Source organism: Ostrea edulis, chromosome 9, assembly GCF_947568905.1.
Source record: "Ostrea edulis chromosome 9, xbOstEdul1.1, whole genome shotgun sequence".
In the NCBI taxonomy this organism is placed as follows: Eukaryota; Metazoa; Mollusca; class Bivalvia; order Ostreida; family Ostreidae; genus Ostrea; species Ostrea edulis.
Window position 1 is genome coordinate 25,945,304 of NC_079172.1, and position 17,374 is coordinate 25,962,677.

The window sequence follows — 17,374 nt, forward strand, 5'->3', positions numbered from 1 at the left end:
ACTTACACTTACACACACTTTCTATCAATCTATCTATCTATCGGTATAAAATTTAAAAAATTCTTTTTCGTTTTTAGTTTTTTACCTATACAATTACCGATCTTGTGAAATTGATTGCATATTGTTTAACGTCACTCACTAGAATCTTTCACTCATATGGAAACGTCACCATTGCTGGTGAAGGGCTACAAATGTAGGCCTATGCTCGGCGCTTACGACCTTTGAGCAGGGAGGGATCTTTATCGTGCCACACCTGTTGTGACACGGGGTCTCAGTTTTTGCTGTCTCGTCCGAACCATTTAGTCGCCTTCTACGACAAGCAATGTGAACTGAGGACCTCTTCTAACCCAGGTTCCCACAGGAATCATTGTGAAAATGTTTGTCTATCGTTAGTCTGTCGTCCGTAAACCTTTCACAGTTTGAGTTTTAATTTAAACAAAAAATCAGTACAATCATACCTAAACATCATTGAGTAAAGGCATTCAAGTTTGAAGAGACAGGTTCCTTCCGAAGGGATAGAGTCAGGAAAATGTAAACATAGGATGGAGTGCACGTGTTGGGATAGAGTCAGGAACATGTAAACATAGGGTGGGGTACAGGTGTCAGGATAGAGTCAGGAACATGTAAACATAGGGAGGAGTGTACGTGTAGGGATAGATTCAGGAACATGTAAACATAGGGTGGGGTGCACGTGTAGGGATAGAGTCAGGAACATGTAAATATAGGGTGGAGTGCACGTGTAAGGATAGAGTCAGGAACATGTAAACATAGGATGGAGTGCACGTGTGGGGATAGAGTAAGGAAAATGTAAATATAGGGTGGGGTGCACGTGTGAGGATAGAGTCAGGAACATGTAAACATAGGGTGGAGTGCACGTGTAGGGATAGAGTCAGGAACATGTAAACATAGGGTGGGGTGCACGTGTGAGGATAGAGTCAGTAACATGTAAACATAGGGTGGGGTGCACGTGTAGGGATAGAGTCAGGAACATGTAAATATAGGATGGGGTGCACGTGTAGGGATAGAGTCAGGAACATGTAAACATAGGGTGGGGTGCACGTGTGAGGATAGAGTCAGTAACATGTAAATATAGGGTGGGGTGCACGTGTGAGGATAGAGTCAGTAACATGTAAATATAGGGTGGTGTGCATGTGTAGGGATAGAGTCAGGAACATGTAAACTTAGGGTGGGGTGCACGTGTAGGGATAGAGTCAGGAACATGTAAACATAGGGTGGGATACACGTGTTTGAAAAACCCACTTAACCAGAAAGGCCGATTTTTTTTTTAAACCTTCCTAATTCAAAGAAGATTCAAGTTTGTCGACTTTTTGAGTCCTAATGAGGCCATGATTGGGGTTGAAGGTTTTGCACATTAATACATAGTGAATTGGTTTGAAATATTTCTTTTCAGGTGCCATATAGCCCTGTCAAACTTAAGACATTATTATAGGTAGTGATTAATTGCTCCTTCACCAAACGCTCGGGATTTAGAAGTGAGAATCTCAAGTCTTTTGGATATGACCTTAAAAACAGAGGTCCCGTGTCTCGGCAGGCGTTGGCACGTTAAAGAACCCCCACTTCTACGGCCTTGAGCGCTAAGCATAGGTCTAAATTTGTGGTACTTCAAATACATCTGGTGACTTCGCAATATGAATAAAACATTCTCAACAGGACGTAAAACAATATGCATGTACATATATAAAACTATACATATAAAGAAACAAACAATCTCAGGTATCACAAGCATTTTCACAACATGACTACCAGGAAACAAGAACGTAATAAGATATAAGGCACCTGATCCCACCTCTGGTATGTTCAGGGGCCCTTGTTTGTCCTACTATTATTTTTCTATTCTTTATAGGAGTTATGATATTGATGACTGTTGAATTTACATGTGAATAGACAGTATCTCTTCCTCTGAAGAACTGCTAGGGTATTTATATATATTTATATAGTGACAGCGTAAGGTTGGTCGTCAACATTGTTCCTGATGTTTACACGGGACTACAAAAGGGATTAAAGGTTTTGCATGAAATCTTTTCAAGAACCACAAAAGTGTATATGTTAATTGCTAGCAATAGTATTTTGATGTAGTGGATATTTAAGTATTTCCCCTTCCATGAACATTGAGCGAAGGTTTGACATTGTATTTGCTCAGGTGAGAGATATGACCCATGAGTATCTTGTTTTTATCTTTTGAATGATTTTTTTTCCATCTTATATAGTTATACTGCTTTGACAACATTCGGGTCATATGCTGCATTGGGTTCGGCTTATCTTAGAATATACACGTATATCCTCTCTGAATTTTGAATACTATGGTACTGTTTGAATCCAGTAGTAAAAACATAACTTTTTATCTATTTAAAGATTAAAGATGCGCTGCAGAAAAACTCTTCAGAATACGGAGATAAATACCAACATTGTGACGTGACTAATTTCAGGTGAGTATGTTTATAAAACGGTTTGTACATGTATTTCATGAATTGGTTTGCTATGGGATAGGCTGCGGATGACGTCATGATACAGATTTTCAATGCGTTGTGATAACGGTGTTACTTCATAACAAATTCAGGATCCGTACTTGTATGATTGAAAGAGCTCTCATTGAATTTAGTTTCCACGTTTATAAGATGGCTATATTAAAAAAACCTGTAAAACTGAGATCAAAAGTGAGCAGGTTTCAGTTTTATGATCTCAGTTTGAATAACACAGCATCAGAATTTGTTTTGATAAGGTATAATACGGCATAAACTGCTCTCGTCTAGGTTATATGGCATGAATTGGTGGAATATTAGCTTAAGGTAACTCCGCCATTATGTAACGTCATAGGCGTTTGCAGATTAAATGTGTGCATGGAAGAAACATATTGTTGTAAATTCTTTACTCACTGGGTACATTAAAAAAGGGTAAACTATGATGCTGAAAAAGTCTACACATTCTGATTAAAGATGCCAAGGGCAAATTCCCAGACCGGGATTTTCTCTGTTGTAGGTCTATTTTACAATGATTTCTCCGATATCCACCATTAATTTATATATATTTATAAAATGCAGTTTTTTTTAAAATTGTTGAAATTAAAATTTTATCATTTTTATTAGTTTCTATGCACTTTTATGATGCTGTTTAACGTAAATATGCACTTATTGATATTGACATATACTTTTGTTTATGAATGCCTGACATCTTATAAAAATGTGGCAAATACATATATTGTCTTTGATTATTTATCAAATAAACTACTTTGAACCCATAATAGTGAGACGCCACTATCTAGAGGATGGAGTGACTCTAATTCAAAATTGTATATATCAAATAATATAATTAGATAATATCACTGGACACCGGACTATGAGACCTAGTTACAATCATTTTCAATCATTTTCACAGGAACGGAAGCATAGTGGTTCAATACAAGGTGTACTACGAGTTCACTACTACTATAATCATCGAGGAAACGGTCCAAAAAGATATCAACAGCTCCCTAACACCAATAAATTCCAGTCATACACAGTTGTCTAATTTTAAGGTCATAACAACGAGTTTGACTATCACGGTAAATGTTGAGACTTATGTAATAGATCCCATAACAACTAGTTCAACAACAACATCAACTACAGCACCAGCAACAGAAACCACAACCGACAGTTCCACAGGAACCACATCCGACAGTACCACATCGACTACAGCACCAGCAACAGAAACCACAACCGACAGTTCCACATCGACTACAGCACCAGCAACAGAAACCACAACCGACAGTTCCACAGAAACCACACCCGACAGTACCACATTGACTACAGCACCAGTAACAGTAACCACAACCGACAGTTCCACATCGACTACTGCACCAGCAACAGAAACCACAACCGACAGTTCCACATCGACTACAGCACCAGCAACAGAAACCACAACCGACAGTTCCACAGAAACCACACCCGACAGTACCACATCGACTACAGCACCAGTAACAGTAACCACAACCGACAGTTCCACATCGACTACTGCACCAGCAACAGAAACCACACCCGACACTTCCACATCGACTACAGCACCAGCAACAGAAACCACAACCGACAGTTCCACAGAAACCACACCCGACAGTACCACATCGACTACAGCACCAGTAACAGTAACCACAACCGACAGTTCCACAGAAACCACACCCGACAGTACCACATCAACTACAGCACCAGTAACAGTAACCACAACAGACAGTTCCACATCGACTACAGCACCAGCAATAGAAACCACAACCGACAGTTCCACATCGACTACAGCACGAGCAACAGAAACCACAACCGACAGTTCCACATCGACTACAGCACCAGTAACAGTATCCACAACCGAGAGTTCCACATCGACATCACCAGTAACAGTATCCACAACTGACAGTTCCACATCGACGACATCACCAGTAACAGTATCCACAACCGACAGTTCCACATCGACTACAGCACCAGCAACAGTATCCACATCCGACAATTCCACATCGACGACATCACCAGTAACAGTATCCACAACCGACAGTTCCACATCGACTACAGCACTAGTAACAGAAACCACAACCGACAGTTCCACATCGACGACATCACCAGTAACAGTATCCACAACCGACAGTTCCACGTCGACAACAGCACCAGAAACCACAGCAACAGCTGAACCAGTGAAATATACAGCAGGTAAGGTATTCAGGAGATATACGTCAGGTCATCATACTGTGGATACATTACCCATGAAGTAACAAAGAAGAGTAGAACTACATGTATATTGAGAACCTTTTTAATATCTGGCCCCATAAAATATCAGAAAATGAAAATGATTGAAACGTTTGATAAATTTAATGGAATATATGTAAATAGATGACTGTCGAAAATACATGTATTTCGGAGACGATAACATTGTTTGTGAATGCATTTTCTATATAAAGTCAGGAATTGAAAAGAAAAAAAAAAAAACAAAAAAAAACATTTACTCGAAAATGCAACAAATGTTCAAAATTTTCGTATTTTCCCATCTGGTAAATAACTGATTAGATACCATTGTCAGATATTTCATACATATCACGAATTTACACATTATGTTAGTAAACGTTTTTTAATCACGAATTCACTCTATGATTACTTCATTTTCGTGGCATCATTACTGACTAGTGACAACAGAATACGAACGAATGTTTACTGTGATGAAACAAGGTGGCATCCCTAAGTTTCATATAGGAATTATAATACATGTAATTCTATCTCGAGTAGTAACTTAATAAAGGGACAGAAAACAGTCACCATCGCTCTTTGCAAATTCCAATGAATAAAACAATCATTAAAGCTTTGAAATTGAATTAAATTGAATTGAATTAAATCAATTTCAGATGTCCATGTTTCCAGTATAGTTGCTACTGTTGGAGAACTCACGACATCAAAAGCGTGCATAGTCACTCCGCACGGAGAATGGCTTCAAATCAACGTATCAGTCGATTCGGGCGGGGTGTCGCACGTCATCGGGAAATTAGATTACAACCAATCTTTTGAAACCCCATCGTCCCTGGACAGATTTAATGCTAGTATCCGCATGAATGGTGATACAGTGGATGTGATGGTGACTCTGAATCTAACGGAACCAACAACCAAAATCTGCTCCTGGGACAACAGTTATAAAGTGTATTGCTCTGTGATTATGAACGACATTTTTCCGACTAAGGTGGTTGAGTTCAATGCAATTTCCGTGACAGGTAAGTGACTCTCAAATACAGAAGGGGAACATACCCAAACTTGATATCTTCATTCCACTGCCATGATAATAGATTGTAGTGGGTAAGACGGGCTTTATAGAAGAAAATGTTATCCCCTTATTTTTTGTTAATTTTAACTGTTTTTTTTTTATCATTGTTCCTAATAGAAACGATGTACTATGTATTAAATATTAGCATCGATAAACTGCTGGTCAATGAATACTAAATAATTGGATATGGCGCAAACATATTTGACGTATGTGGCATAGGTTAATCGAAACTCGATTATCTTATTGAACATAGATGATAACGGCAAACTAATAACTCAACGGGATGATTTAAGCTTCTCCATGATTGTCAACACCACATTTCTATGTAGCAATATTCCATTATCATTGTTTATGTATCTCAACTGATTCGATACGCAAGAGCTTGTTGTGTGTATGATAAGTTTTTAAATCGAGGCAAGCTACTGACAAACAAGTTGATGCTGTAGGATTGTCAGCAGTCTAGTTTAAAGTCAGCATTTCACAAATTGTATTTGCCAATACAACCTGTCATTGGGTCAAATGCTGTGTGAGGTGTTCCAAACCAATTATTAGACCGTTCTTTACACACTGATTTGAATACGGATTACAAAATATAGGGTTCCCGGCGGGTAAGGCCGGTGGACATGGGATGCTTACTTCTCCTTGGCACCTGATTCCACCTCTGGTATATCCAGAGGCCCGTGTTTGCCCAACTCTTAATTTTGTATTCCTTGTAGGAGTTACATGTATGAGATTGATCACGGTTTGTTATATTCACTTTTTCGTTTTTCACACAAGCACACACTGGTGTGATCATCCAGTATTGGCATCTGGTATGCCTAAAACATTTTTAGAATGTTAAAGGTATAGCAAATGAATGAATGTCATACCACTAAGGTCAAGGTTATGGGTAATTTTTGCTTGTCAAAATTACAAGCATATTGTGATCAATCACATAACATTATAATGTTTATTCTGATATTGATTCCATTGCGGATGAGAGGACTCTATTTTAGCTTTACATGATACATAAAACACAACTGACAATATTCAGAATTGTTTGTACTTCCAGCTCCTATGGCAGAAGTAAGCATCGACTCTAAGGTACATTACAATGAAGGTGATCAGATGACCTTCAATTGTACAACGAAAGGGGATCCAAATTATAGTTACTTTGATGTTCAATTAATCAAAGATTCCAACATTTTTTACAACAATTCCGGTGGAGACTTTGGGACTGGAACTAACTCCGACTGTTCCATTGATTTCAACTGGGTTGGTGGTCACTTTCTTCCGCCGCTGACTTCCAATCAAACCGGCGTCATAGTCCGCTGTGTTGTAAGAAACACTGTACTGAATAAGACTAAGACAGCTGAAAAGACGCTGAATGTGTCATCGTCAGCTACAATTACAACACCAGTATCAGAAACGACAACCGACAGTACCACATCGACTACATCACTAGTAATAGTATCCACAACCGACAGTTCCACATCGACTACAGCATCAGTAATAGTATCCACAACCGACAGTTCCACATCGACTACATCACTAGTAATAGTATCCACAACCGACAGTTCTACATCGACTACATCACCAGAAACCACAACCGACAGTTCCACATCGACTACAGCACCAGCAACAGAAACGACAACCGACAGTTCCACATCGACTACAGCATCAGTAACAGAAACCACAACCGACAGTTCCACATCGACTACAGCACCAGCAACAGTATCCACAACCAACAGTTCCACATCGACTACAGCACCAGTAACCACAACCGACAGTTCTACATCGACTACAGCATCAGTAATAGTATCCACAACCGACAGTTCCACATCGACTACAGAACCAGCAACAGTATCCACAACCGACAGTTCCACATCGACAACAGCACCAGCAACCACAACAACAGCTAAACCAGTGAACTATACAGCAGGTAAGGTATTCAGGAGATATACGTCGGGTCATCATACTGTGGACACATCACCCATGAAGTAACAAAGGAGTGTATAACTACATATATATTGAGAACCTTTTTAATATCCGGCCCCATAAAATATCAGAAAATTAAAATGATTCAAACGTCTGATTAACTTAATGGAATATACGTAAATAGATGACAGTCGAAAATACATGTATTTCGGTGACGATAACATTGTTTGTGAATGCATTTTCTATTTAACGTCAGGAAATGAAAAAAATAACATTTACTTACAAATGCAAAAAATGTTCAATTTTTAAAAAAAAATTTTGCAGCAGGAAAATAAACGATTAGATACTGTTGTCAGATATTTCATACATATCATGAATTTACACATTATGTTAGTAATGTAAAACTTATACGGTACCAATTTTGATGCACCAGATGCGCATTTCGACAAATAATGTCTCTTCAGTGATGCTCAAGCCGAACTTTTGAAATTCGAAATGACAAAAAACTTGTAAGAGCTAAAAGGAAAACTAGAGTGCAACCCCCCCCCCCCAAACTGGAGCCAAATACGTCCAAGGATCAGAGCTATGCATGAGGGAGATATCCTTAATTGTGAAATGAATTTCTAAATTTTAACACTGCAATTAAATATTATACATCCGTATTTTCAAGCTAGTAACGAAGTACTTAGCTACTGGGCTTTAGAGACCCTCGGGGACTAACAGTCCACCAGCTGAGGCCTCCACCCAAGGCTCATAATGTGAAACTTATACGGTACCAATTTTGATGCACCAGATGCGCATTTCGACAAATAATGTCTCTTCAGTGATGCTCAAGCCGAAATTTCGGAAATTCTAAATGACAAAAAACTTGTAAGAGCTAAAAGGATAACTAGAGTGCCAAAAAAAACCCCCCAAAAAACTGGAGCCAAATTCGTCCAAGGATCAGAGCTATGCATGAGGGAGATATCCTTAATTTTGAAATGTAAACGTTTTCTAATCACGAATTCACTCTATGTTTACTTCATTTTCGTGGCATCATTACTGACTAGTGACAACAGAATACGAACGAATGTTTACTGTGATGAAACAAGGTGGCATCCCTAAGTTTCATATAGGAATTATAATACATGTAATTCTATCTCGAATAGTAACTTAAGAAAGGGACAGAAAACAGTCATCATCGCTCTTTGCAAATTCCAATGAATAAAACAATCATTAAAGCTTTGAAATTGAATTAAATCGAATTGAATTAAATCAATTTCAGATGTCCATGTTTCCAGTATAGTTGCTACTGTTGGAGAACTCACGACATCAAAAGCGTGCATAGTCACTCCGCACGGAGAATGGCTTCAAATCAACGTATCAGTCGATTCGGGCGGGGTGTCGCACGTCATCGGGAAATTAGATTACAACCAATCTTTTGAAACCCCATCGTCCCTGGACAGATTTAATGCTAGTATCCGCATGAATGGTGATACAGTGGATGTGATGGTGACTCTGAATCTAACGGAACCAACAACCAAAATCTGCTCCTGGAACAACGATTATAAAGTGTATTGCTCTGTGATTATGAACAACACTTTTCCGACTAAGGTGGTTGATTTCAATCCAATTTCCGTGACAGGTAAGTGACTCTCAAATACAGAAGGGAAACATACCCAAACTTGATATCTTCATTCCACTGCCATGATAATAGATTGTAGTGGGCAAGTCGGGCTTTATAGAAGAAAATGTTATCTCCTCATTTTTTGTTAATTTTAACTTTTTATTTTTAATCATTGTTCCTAATGGAAACGATGTACTATGTATTAAATATTACCCTCGATAAATTGCTGGTTAATGAATGCTAAACAACTAGTATGTGACATAGGTCAATCGAAAATCGATTGTTTTATTGAACATAGATGAGAACGACAAACTAATAACTCAACGGGATGATTTAAGCTTCTCCATCGTCAACTCCACTTATTTATGCAGCAATATTCCATTATCACCTGCATATGGTGTTTATGTCTCTCATCTGATTGGATATGAAAGAGCTTGTGTGTATGATAAGTTTTTGAATCGAGGCAAGCTAATGACAAACACGTTGATGCTGTAGGAGTATCAGCAGTCTAGTTGAATGTCAGCATTTTACAAATTGTATGGTCTTTACAAGGATCTAAGTTTCCAATACAACCTGTCATTGGGTCAAATGCAGTGTGACCTGTTCCAAACCAATTATTAGGCCGTTCTTTACACACTGATTTTGACTACGGATTACAAAATATAGGGTTCACGGCGGGTATGACCGATCGACATGGAATACTTACTTCTCCTTGTCACCCGATCCCACCTCTGGTATATCCAGAGGTCCGTGTTTGCCCAACTCTTGATTTTGTATTCCTTGTAGGAGTTACATGTATGAGATTGATCACGGTTTGTTATATTCACTTTTTCGTTTTTCACACAAGCACACACTGGTGTGATCATCCAGTAATGGCACCTGGTATGCCTAAAACATTTTTAGACTGTTAAAAGTATAGCAAATTAAACGAATGTCAGACCACTAAGGTCAAGGTTATGGGTAAATTTTGCTTTTTTGCTTATCAAAATTACAAGCCTATTGTGATTAATCATATAACATGATAATGTTTATTCTGAGATTGATTCCATTGCGGATGAGAGGACTCTATTTTAGCTTTATATAATACCTAAAACACAACTTTCAATATTCAGAATTGTTTGTACTTCCAGCTCCTATGTCAGAAGTAAGCATCGACTCTAAGGTACATTACAACGAAGGTGATCTGATGACCTTCAATTGTACAACGAAAGTGGATCCAGATTATAGTGACTTTTATGCTGAATTAATCAAAGATTCCAACACTCTTTTCACAATTCCCGGTCCAGATTTTGGGACTGGACTTAACACCGACTGTTCCATTGATTTCAACTGGGTTGGTGGTCCCCCTCTTCCGCTGACTCCCAATGAAAACGGCGTCATAGTCCGCTGTGTTGTACGAAACACTGTGCTGAATAAGACTAAGATTGCTGAAAAGACGCTGAATGTATCATCTGCTGGTATGTATATTAAACAATGGAGTGAGCTAATACGATCAAATGTCCCAATTTCTAGTAACGTTAGATGAAGCATTTGTTCCCTAGTAAAATATGAGAAAATGCACTTTGCACGTATTTCGGAAGATATATGAAAAAGCGGGGTATCCTATCACAACATGGCGTATCATAATATAAAAGACCCACAGGAGTTTTCGAAATGAGAAACACAGGGGATTTTCATCTAGTAACTTTGATTTAAACTTGAACACTTGTAGGAATCAAGATGTTTGCGTACGATAGCATTCAGCACGTCTATTTGAAATCAAATATGTACATAGCACATAACAAAAACTACAGGGAACTTACTTTCCTTCTTGAGATTCAACATGAAATACATGTAGTTTTTCATTTCTGAAAGTTTGATAAACCTGAATAAGAATTACAGCTTATGATTTAGTATTGTATTCAAAGATTTTCGAAATTTCCATTTCAGTGCCTTAATGTATCGAGTACAATATCGATCACTGTTCGTTATCTTCACCTTTCATTAACACCACTAGGAACTAAAGTTTGCATATTAGGTGCCTGTCTGGCATTTTGATACTCTTTTTGAAACAATTCCCAATATCCATTTCAGTGACCCTCACCTCTCATACTTGACTTTGAGAAATAATATGAATCAAGGACGTCATATAAGTAATACTTTCTGCGAGTTTTAAGGCATTCGAAAAGAGATTTGTCTTAAATTTTGAATGCAGGGCTGAACAAACTAATCAAGAAAGGTCTTATTAATGAACGAATGAACAAACATACCATCGTAGAAACGACCCACATAACTGTTGTATTGATTGATTGAATATTGTTTTACGTCCCTCTCAAGAATATTTCACTCATATGGAGACGTCACTAATGCCAGTGAAGGGCTGCAAAATTTAGGCCTATGCTCGGCGCTTATGGCCTTTGATCAGGGAGGGATCTTTATCGTGCCACACCTACTTTGAAACGGGACCTCGGTTTTTATGGTCTCAGGCGAAGGACCACCCCATTTAGTCGCCTCTTACGACAAGCAAGGGGTACTGAGGATCTATTCTAACCCGGATCCCCACGGGAGAGCACCTGTTTCAAAAAGATGAAAATAATATATACATTTCAAAAATAAAATAACGATATGTACATGAGTGTGTGTATAAAATAAAAATATACATTACTTTATTTCAGGTGTTGCATTTTTTAAATATAGCAAATCAAACCTGACAAAAAGTTTCCAAGAAATAGAATGCATAGCCCGCAGTGCGTCATCAATTTTTCAGGAAATCATTTTATCTAAAGATGGTGCCGAAATTGCTGTTATGAATAGTTCAGGAACGGCCTCAATGCTCATAACTAATGCGAGATACTCTGTAACAACACAATCGTTTAGTGGCGATGAACGACTGATCTTGAGAATATCCAGTGTGGAGTGCGAAGATCAAGGAATGTTTGGTTGCAAAATGTCGACAAAGAACAATTCTATAATAACCGCTCCCAATATGACGTTTATTGTGGAAGGTAATTAATTTAACGTTTACTTATTTGCCTACATTATGTATTTGTATTCAGCAATTTGTGAATTTTTGATATTTTCAAACGCGAAATTGTCAATTCAGTTTCGCTGTATCTATGCGTAGTCAGGCACTTCAACGTACTGTAAACGTATCATATTTGGCGGAAATCGTTTTTAGCTCACCTGAACCGAAGGTTCAAGTGAGCTATTCTGATCACATTTTGTCCGGCGTCCGTTTGTCTGTAAACTTTTCACATTTTCGACTTCTTCTCCAGAACCACTGGGCCAATTTCAACCTAACTTGGCCAAAAGCATCCTTGGGTGAAGGGCTTTCAAGTTTGTTCAAATGAAGGGCCATGTCCCTTTCAAAGGGGAGATAATCACAAAAATGCAAAAATAGGGTGGGGTCATTTAAAAATCTTCTTCTCAATAACCACTGGGCCAGAATAGCTGAAATTTACCTGAAAGCTTCCTGACATATTACAGATTCAAGTTTGTTCAAATCATGGCCCCCGGTGGTAGGATGGGGCCCCAAGGGGGGATCAAAGTTTTGCACACAAATATATAGGGAAAAACTTTAAAAATCTTCTTCTCAAGAACCACTAAGCCAGAAAAGCTGAGATTTACATGAAAGCTTCCTGACATAATGCAGATTCAAGTTTGTTCAAATCATGGGCCCCTGGGGTTGGATGAGGCCACAATAGAGGATCAAAGTTTTACATACAAATATATAGGAAAAATCTTTAAAAATCTTCTTCTCAAGAACCACTAAGCCAGAATAGCTGATTTTTACATGAAAACATTCTGACATAGTGCAGATTCAAGGTTGTTCAAATCATGGCCCCCAGGGATAAGATGGGGCCCCAAGGGGGGGGGGGATCAAAGTTTTACACACAAATATATAGGGAAAAACTTTAAAAATCTTCTTCTCAAGAACCACTGGGCCAGAATAGCTGAAATTTACCTGAAAGCTTCCTGACATATTACAGATTCAAGTTTGTTCAAATCATGGCCCCCGGTGGTAGGATGGGGCCACAAGGGGGGATCAAAGTTTTGCACACAAATATATAGGGAAAAACTTTAAAAATCTTCTTCTCAAGAACCACTAAGCCAGAAAAGCTGAGATTTACATGAAAGCTTCCTGACATAATGCAGATTCAAGTTTGTTCAAATCATGGGCCCCTGGGGTTGGATGGGGCCACAATAGGGGATCAAAGTTTTACATACAAATATATAGGAAAAATCTTTAAAAATCTTCTTCTCAAGAACCACTAAGCCAGAAAAGCTGATTTTTACATGAAAACATTCTGACATAGTGCAGATTCAAGTTTGTTCAAATCATGGCCCCCAGGGATAAGATGGGGCCCCAAGGGGGGGATCAAAGTTTTGCACACAAATATATAGGGAAAAACTTTAAAAATCTTCTTCTCAAGAACCACTAAGCCAGAAAAGCTGAGATTTACATGAAAGCTTCCTGACATAATGCAGATTCAAGTTTGTTCAAATCATGGGCCCCTGGGGTTAGATGGGGCCACAATAGGGGATCAAAGCTTTACATACAAATATATAGGAAAAATCTTTAAAAATCTTCTTCTCAAGAACCACTAAGCCAGAAAAGCTGATTTTTACATGAAAACTTTCTGACATAGTGTAGATTCAAGTTTGCAAAGGGTAGTTTGGGCCATAATAGGGACCAAGGTTTTACATGCAAATATATATGGAAAGTCTTCAGATATGGGCCAAGGTGACTCAGGTGAGTGATGTGGCCCATGGGCCTCTTGTTTCAACAAGTTAGCGTAGATTTGATTTAGCGCATTCCTGAATTACTTTAAACATCTAGATTTACGGATGGCATTTAGCGATGTACTTGATTTAGCGGAAGCTGCGTTCCGACAAAGGCGCTAAATAGAATACACAGCCAAATGTAATACATTTACAGTATTTAGTTTGATCCATATAATTTCCCTAGTAATCTTGTTCTGTAAATAGTATTTTAAAATTGTTGTGATGTACTTAATCATACATGTTTACATGTACTTAAACACTGTGTTATCAAATTCTATCCATCAACTATTATCACTTCTGAATTACTTGGTCATATCCTTACTGAATGTTATTGTCATATTGCAAGGAGCTAAACCAGAATTGAAATTACATCCCGACATCTTCGAACCTTTCGCCAGAGCAGGCCTCAATCATATTTGTTCCACGGAGCACACCGGAATGGAAGAGAGAAATAACTACTTGGAAGTTCAAATATTCAAACCGAACGCTGTGACTGGTTTTAGATACTCAAACAGAATAGCAGAGACCGAAAAAATGCTGGATCCTACGAACAATATAACTTACATCAACATCACAGGAACGACTGCCCAGTTCCTTCTTGTGTCTGATTGGAAAACGAATGTGTCGTGTAACAACCCGGAAACGATAACATTTTTGCTGGACTTGACGATGGAGTTCAATAACGGGACTGTGAAATGTGTGCTGAAGGACGACGAGACAGTGCACTCTTCTGTGGAGTCACGCATAACAGTGATTCCTGGTAAGACATTTTCTATAATTTCATAACAATCTAGGAAGAATTTCAATCTCATTGATGACAGATTAGTTTGTACAAGGCTTATTGGTCTTTCTTTCTGTTGTTTGAATTGTAACGAAGAATTTATTTTAGGTAACTTTTGTGACGGATATGAGCACCAATCTATCAGAAAACATCCGAACAATGACTGCAATAGTTTTGTCGATTGTTCGGAAATCGGAGGGAAAATGTATGCCGTGGGAAATCAATGTCCTACTGGCCAATGCATGGACTTTACAAACAAATATTGTGTAACTTGTGACGGAAGTTTTACTTGCGAGGAAGTAACAACACCTGGTAAAAATGTTTTTTTTACTCCTAATTAACACTATTAGTAATGATAGCACATTTAATTTGACTTCGATTCAATTTTATAGTTTATTTCATGTGTAATTTCTTTTAAATGTTTAATATTAAGCTAGCACATGATCTACAATATGAAAAGAAATCTTACTTTGTGTTGATAACGTTCTTATCTATTTGTTGGTAATCATAAAATATAACTTTAAGGTGGAATAGCAGTCATAAAATTTAAAGGCAATCATATCATTTGAAGTGGGACGTAAATTCAAAATCAATGACAATAATATTCTAAACACATAATGATATTGATATATTCCAATTTACTGTAGATATCAAGGAAAACGCATCATTATTTCAAATAATTATGTTAAATAGTAGATGTTTAACAGTAAACTTGTATGCATAAGACCTCATTGTATCCATTTAGGGCCTACAACAATAATGACAACCCTACCCCCAGGAACACGCTGTGAGTGGGAATTTATTTTACATACATTTATATCAAATAGAAATGGCTTCAATGTTTTATTTCATATTATCCATGATGTTGTAGATCCCCATCAAATTGTAGAACTATTTCTGTGAAATGTTGCAAGAACTAAATGTTCATTAAAGGACAATATATATATATATATATATATATATAAAATCACAAGAAAGCATTATGAATTCGGCTTTCAAATATGGTCATATATCATCGCAACCAAATATTGACCAACGTCCTTTTGAGTCCTGTGTCTGCTGGGTATGAATAGGGCCTAATTTGACGTTAAATCTGATTTTCAGAATTACATTACTTTGATGAAAGATGTGTGTGAATATAACGCTTTTTTGCTATATATCCTATGTGTATCATGCATTATGTTTTCAACAATATCAGTGCAAAACGTTTGGTATACAAGACATTTATAACATTGCGGGTATTATAGATGTGTCCTGTAATGATTCCACCCACTCGGAGGGGACATCAGCCATCGTAAAATGTGTTGTCCTAGATAACACATTCGTCAGTCTAAACATCACATTCCTCCCAGAGTCAAGTCAAGGGAGTGAGGAAAAAATAGCGGGAATTCTTCCAGACGGCACGGTGCAATCTCAGTCCCGTACTGACATGGGCATATCCACCAACTTTGCTTCATCGCCTATGATTTTATCCATGACGTTCCATTCAGTAAATTGCAGTGGTAAAGGACGATATAGTATCACCGGCATGGGAACAGATTCATTGGTTGCCCTTTCTGTTGAAACATTTAGACTAAATGTTATCAGTAAGTTTATCATTTTGAGTTATCAGATTGATCAGGTCAATCAACAGTAATTAACAAGCATTTACATGTACAACGATGGGAGTAAATAATTGAATTAATTATTGAATACCAGAAGCATGTGTATTATATAACTTATACTGTGTAAGGCACAGGAATCAGTCAAGGTTGCATTACATTTCTAAATATAGATAACAATTCGTTCTCAATCACTGTAAATGTACAAAGTTTAGACGATATACTAGAACACACATGTAGTTACATGTGTGTCAGTGACAGTCATTTTCAGCATTTATCACAAGACAGCAATATTCATATAAAACCTCTCTCGTGGGGATCCGGGTTAGAATAGGTCCTCAGTACCGCTTGCATGTCGTAAGGGGCGACTTAATGGGGAGGTCCTTCAAATGAGACCGCGAATGAAGAGGCCCCGTGTCACAGTAGGTGTGGCCCGATAAAGATCCCTGCCTGCTCAAAGGCTGTAAGCGCCGAGGTTACAGAATCGTACAGACCTTCACAGGCAATATGACGTCTCCATAGGAGTGATAAAGTCTTCAGTGAGACAATAAACAATATACAACTAGCCAACTAACAAATAGAACTACAGTTATCATTCATAAAACATCTATATAAGAGATTTTGATATAGTGACTAGTCACTATATTTTTGTTTACGTCTAAGGCTTGGCGCGGTCATGACACGAACAGGGCTCCCGACCACGAAGAGAATGCTCTACCACTGACCTACCGCTGTCGGAAATTGCAACTAATTAAAGTTTCCTCGTATAATTGCGAGCTTTCATTTGAATTGAACAAAACTAGTTATAGATAAATGAACTTCTAAAGGCGAGTGATTTGTACCATGATTTTATAAAGGAATGTACCGCATTTCTTTTTAAACTAGTATTACTAGTGACCATAATGTTTTATGTGATAGAATACT

At 37.9% G+C, this 17,374-nt stretch overlaps 1 protein-coding gene across 4 annotated transcripts in view; it reads left to right on the forward strand.

Annotated features, from left to right (window-relative positions):
• The window catches only part of LOC125660296 (serine-rich adhesin for platelets-like), an 87,709-nt gene that overhangs the window by 10,352 nt on the left and 59,983 nt on the right, over positions 1-17,374 (forward strand). For 2 of the 4 annotated variants that reach the window (XM_056149977.1, XM_056149976.1), the window contains exons 5-15: positions 2,374-2,447; positions 3,394-4,685; positions 5,372-5,731; positions 6,833-7,702; positions 8,963-9,322; positions 10,435-10,761; positions 11,959-12,288; positions 14,415-14,828; positions 14,958-15,161; positions 15,595-15,636; positions 16,097-16,435. The exons of the other annotated variants lie outside the window; for them this stretch is intronic. In XM_056149977.1, the coding sequence (XP_056005952.1) occupies positions 2,374-2,447; positions 3,394-4,685; positions 5,372-5,731; positions 6,833-7,702; positions 8,963-9,322; positions 10,435-10,761; positions 11,959-12,288; positions 14,415-14,828; positions 14,958-15,161; positions 15,595-15,636; positions 16,097-16,435 (4,612 nt within the window). The remainder of the gene's footprint in view (positions 1-2,373; positions 2,448-3,393; positions 4,686-5,371; positions 5,732-6,832; positions 7,703-8,962; positions 9,323-10,434; positions 10,762-11,958; positions 12,289-14,414; positions 14,829-14,957; positions 15,162-15,594; positions 15,637-16,096; positions 16,436-17,374) is intronic. 4 annotated transcript variants of the gene reach the window in all.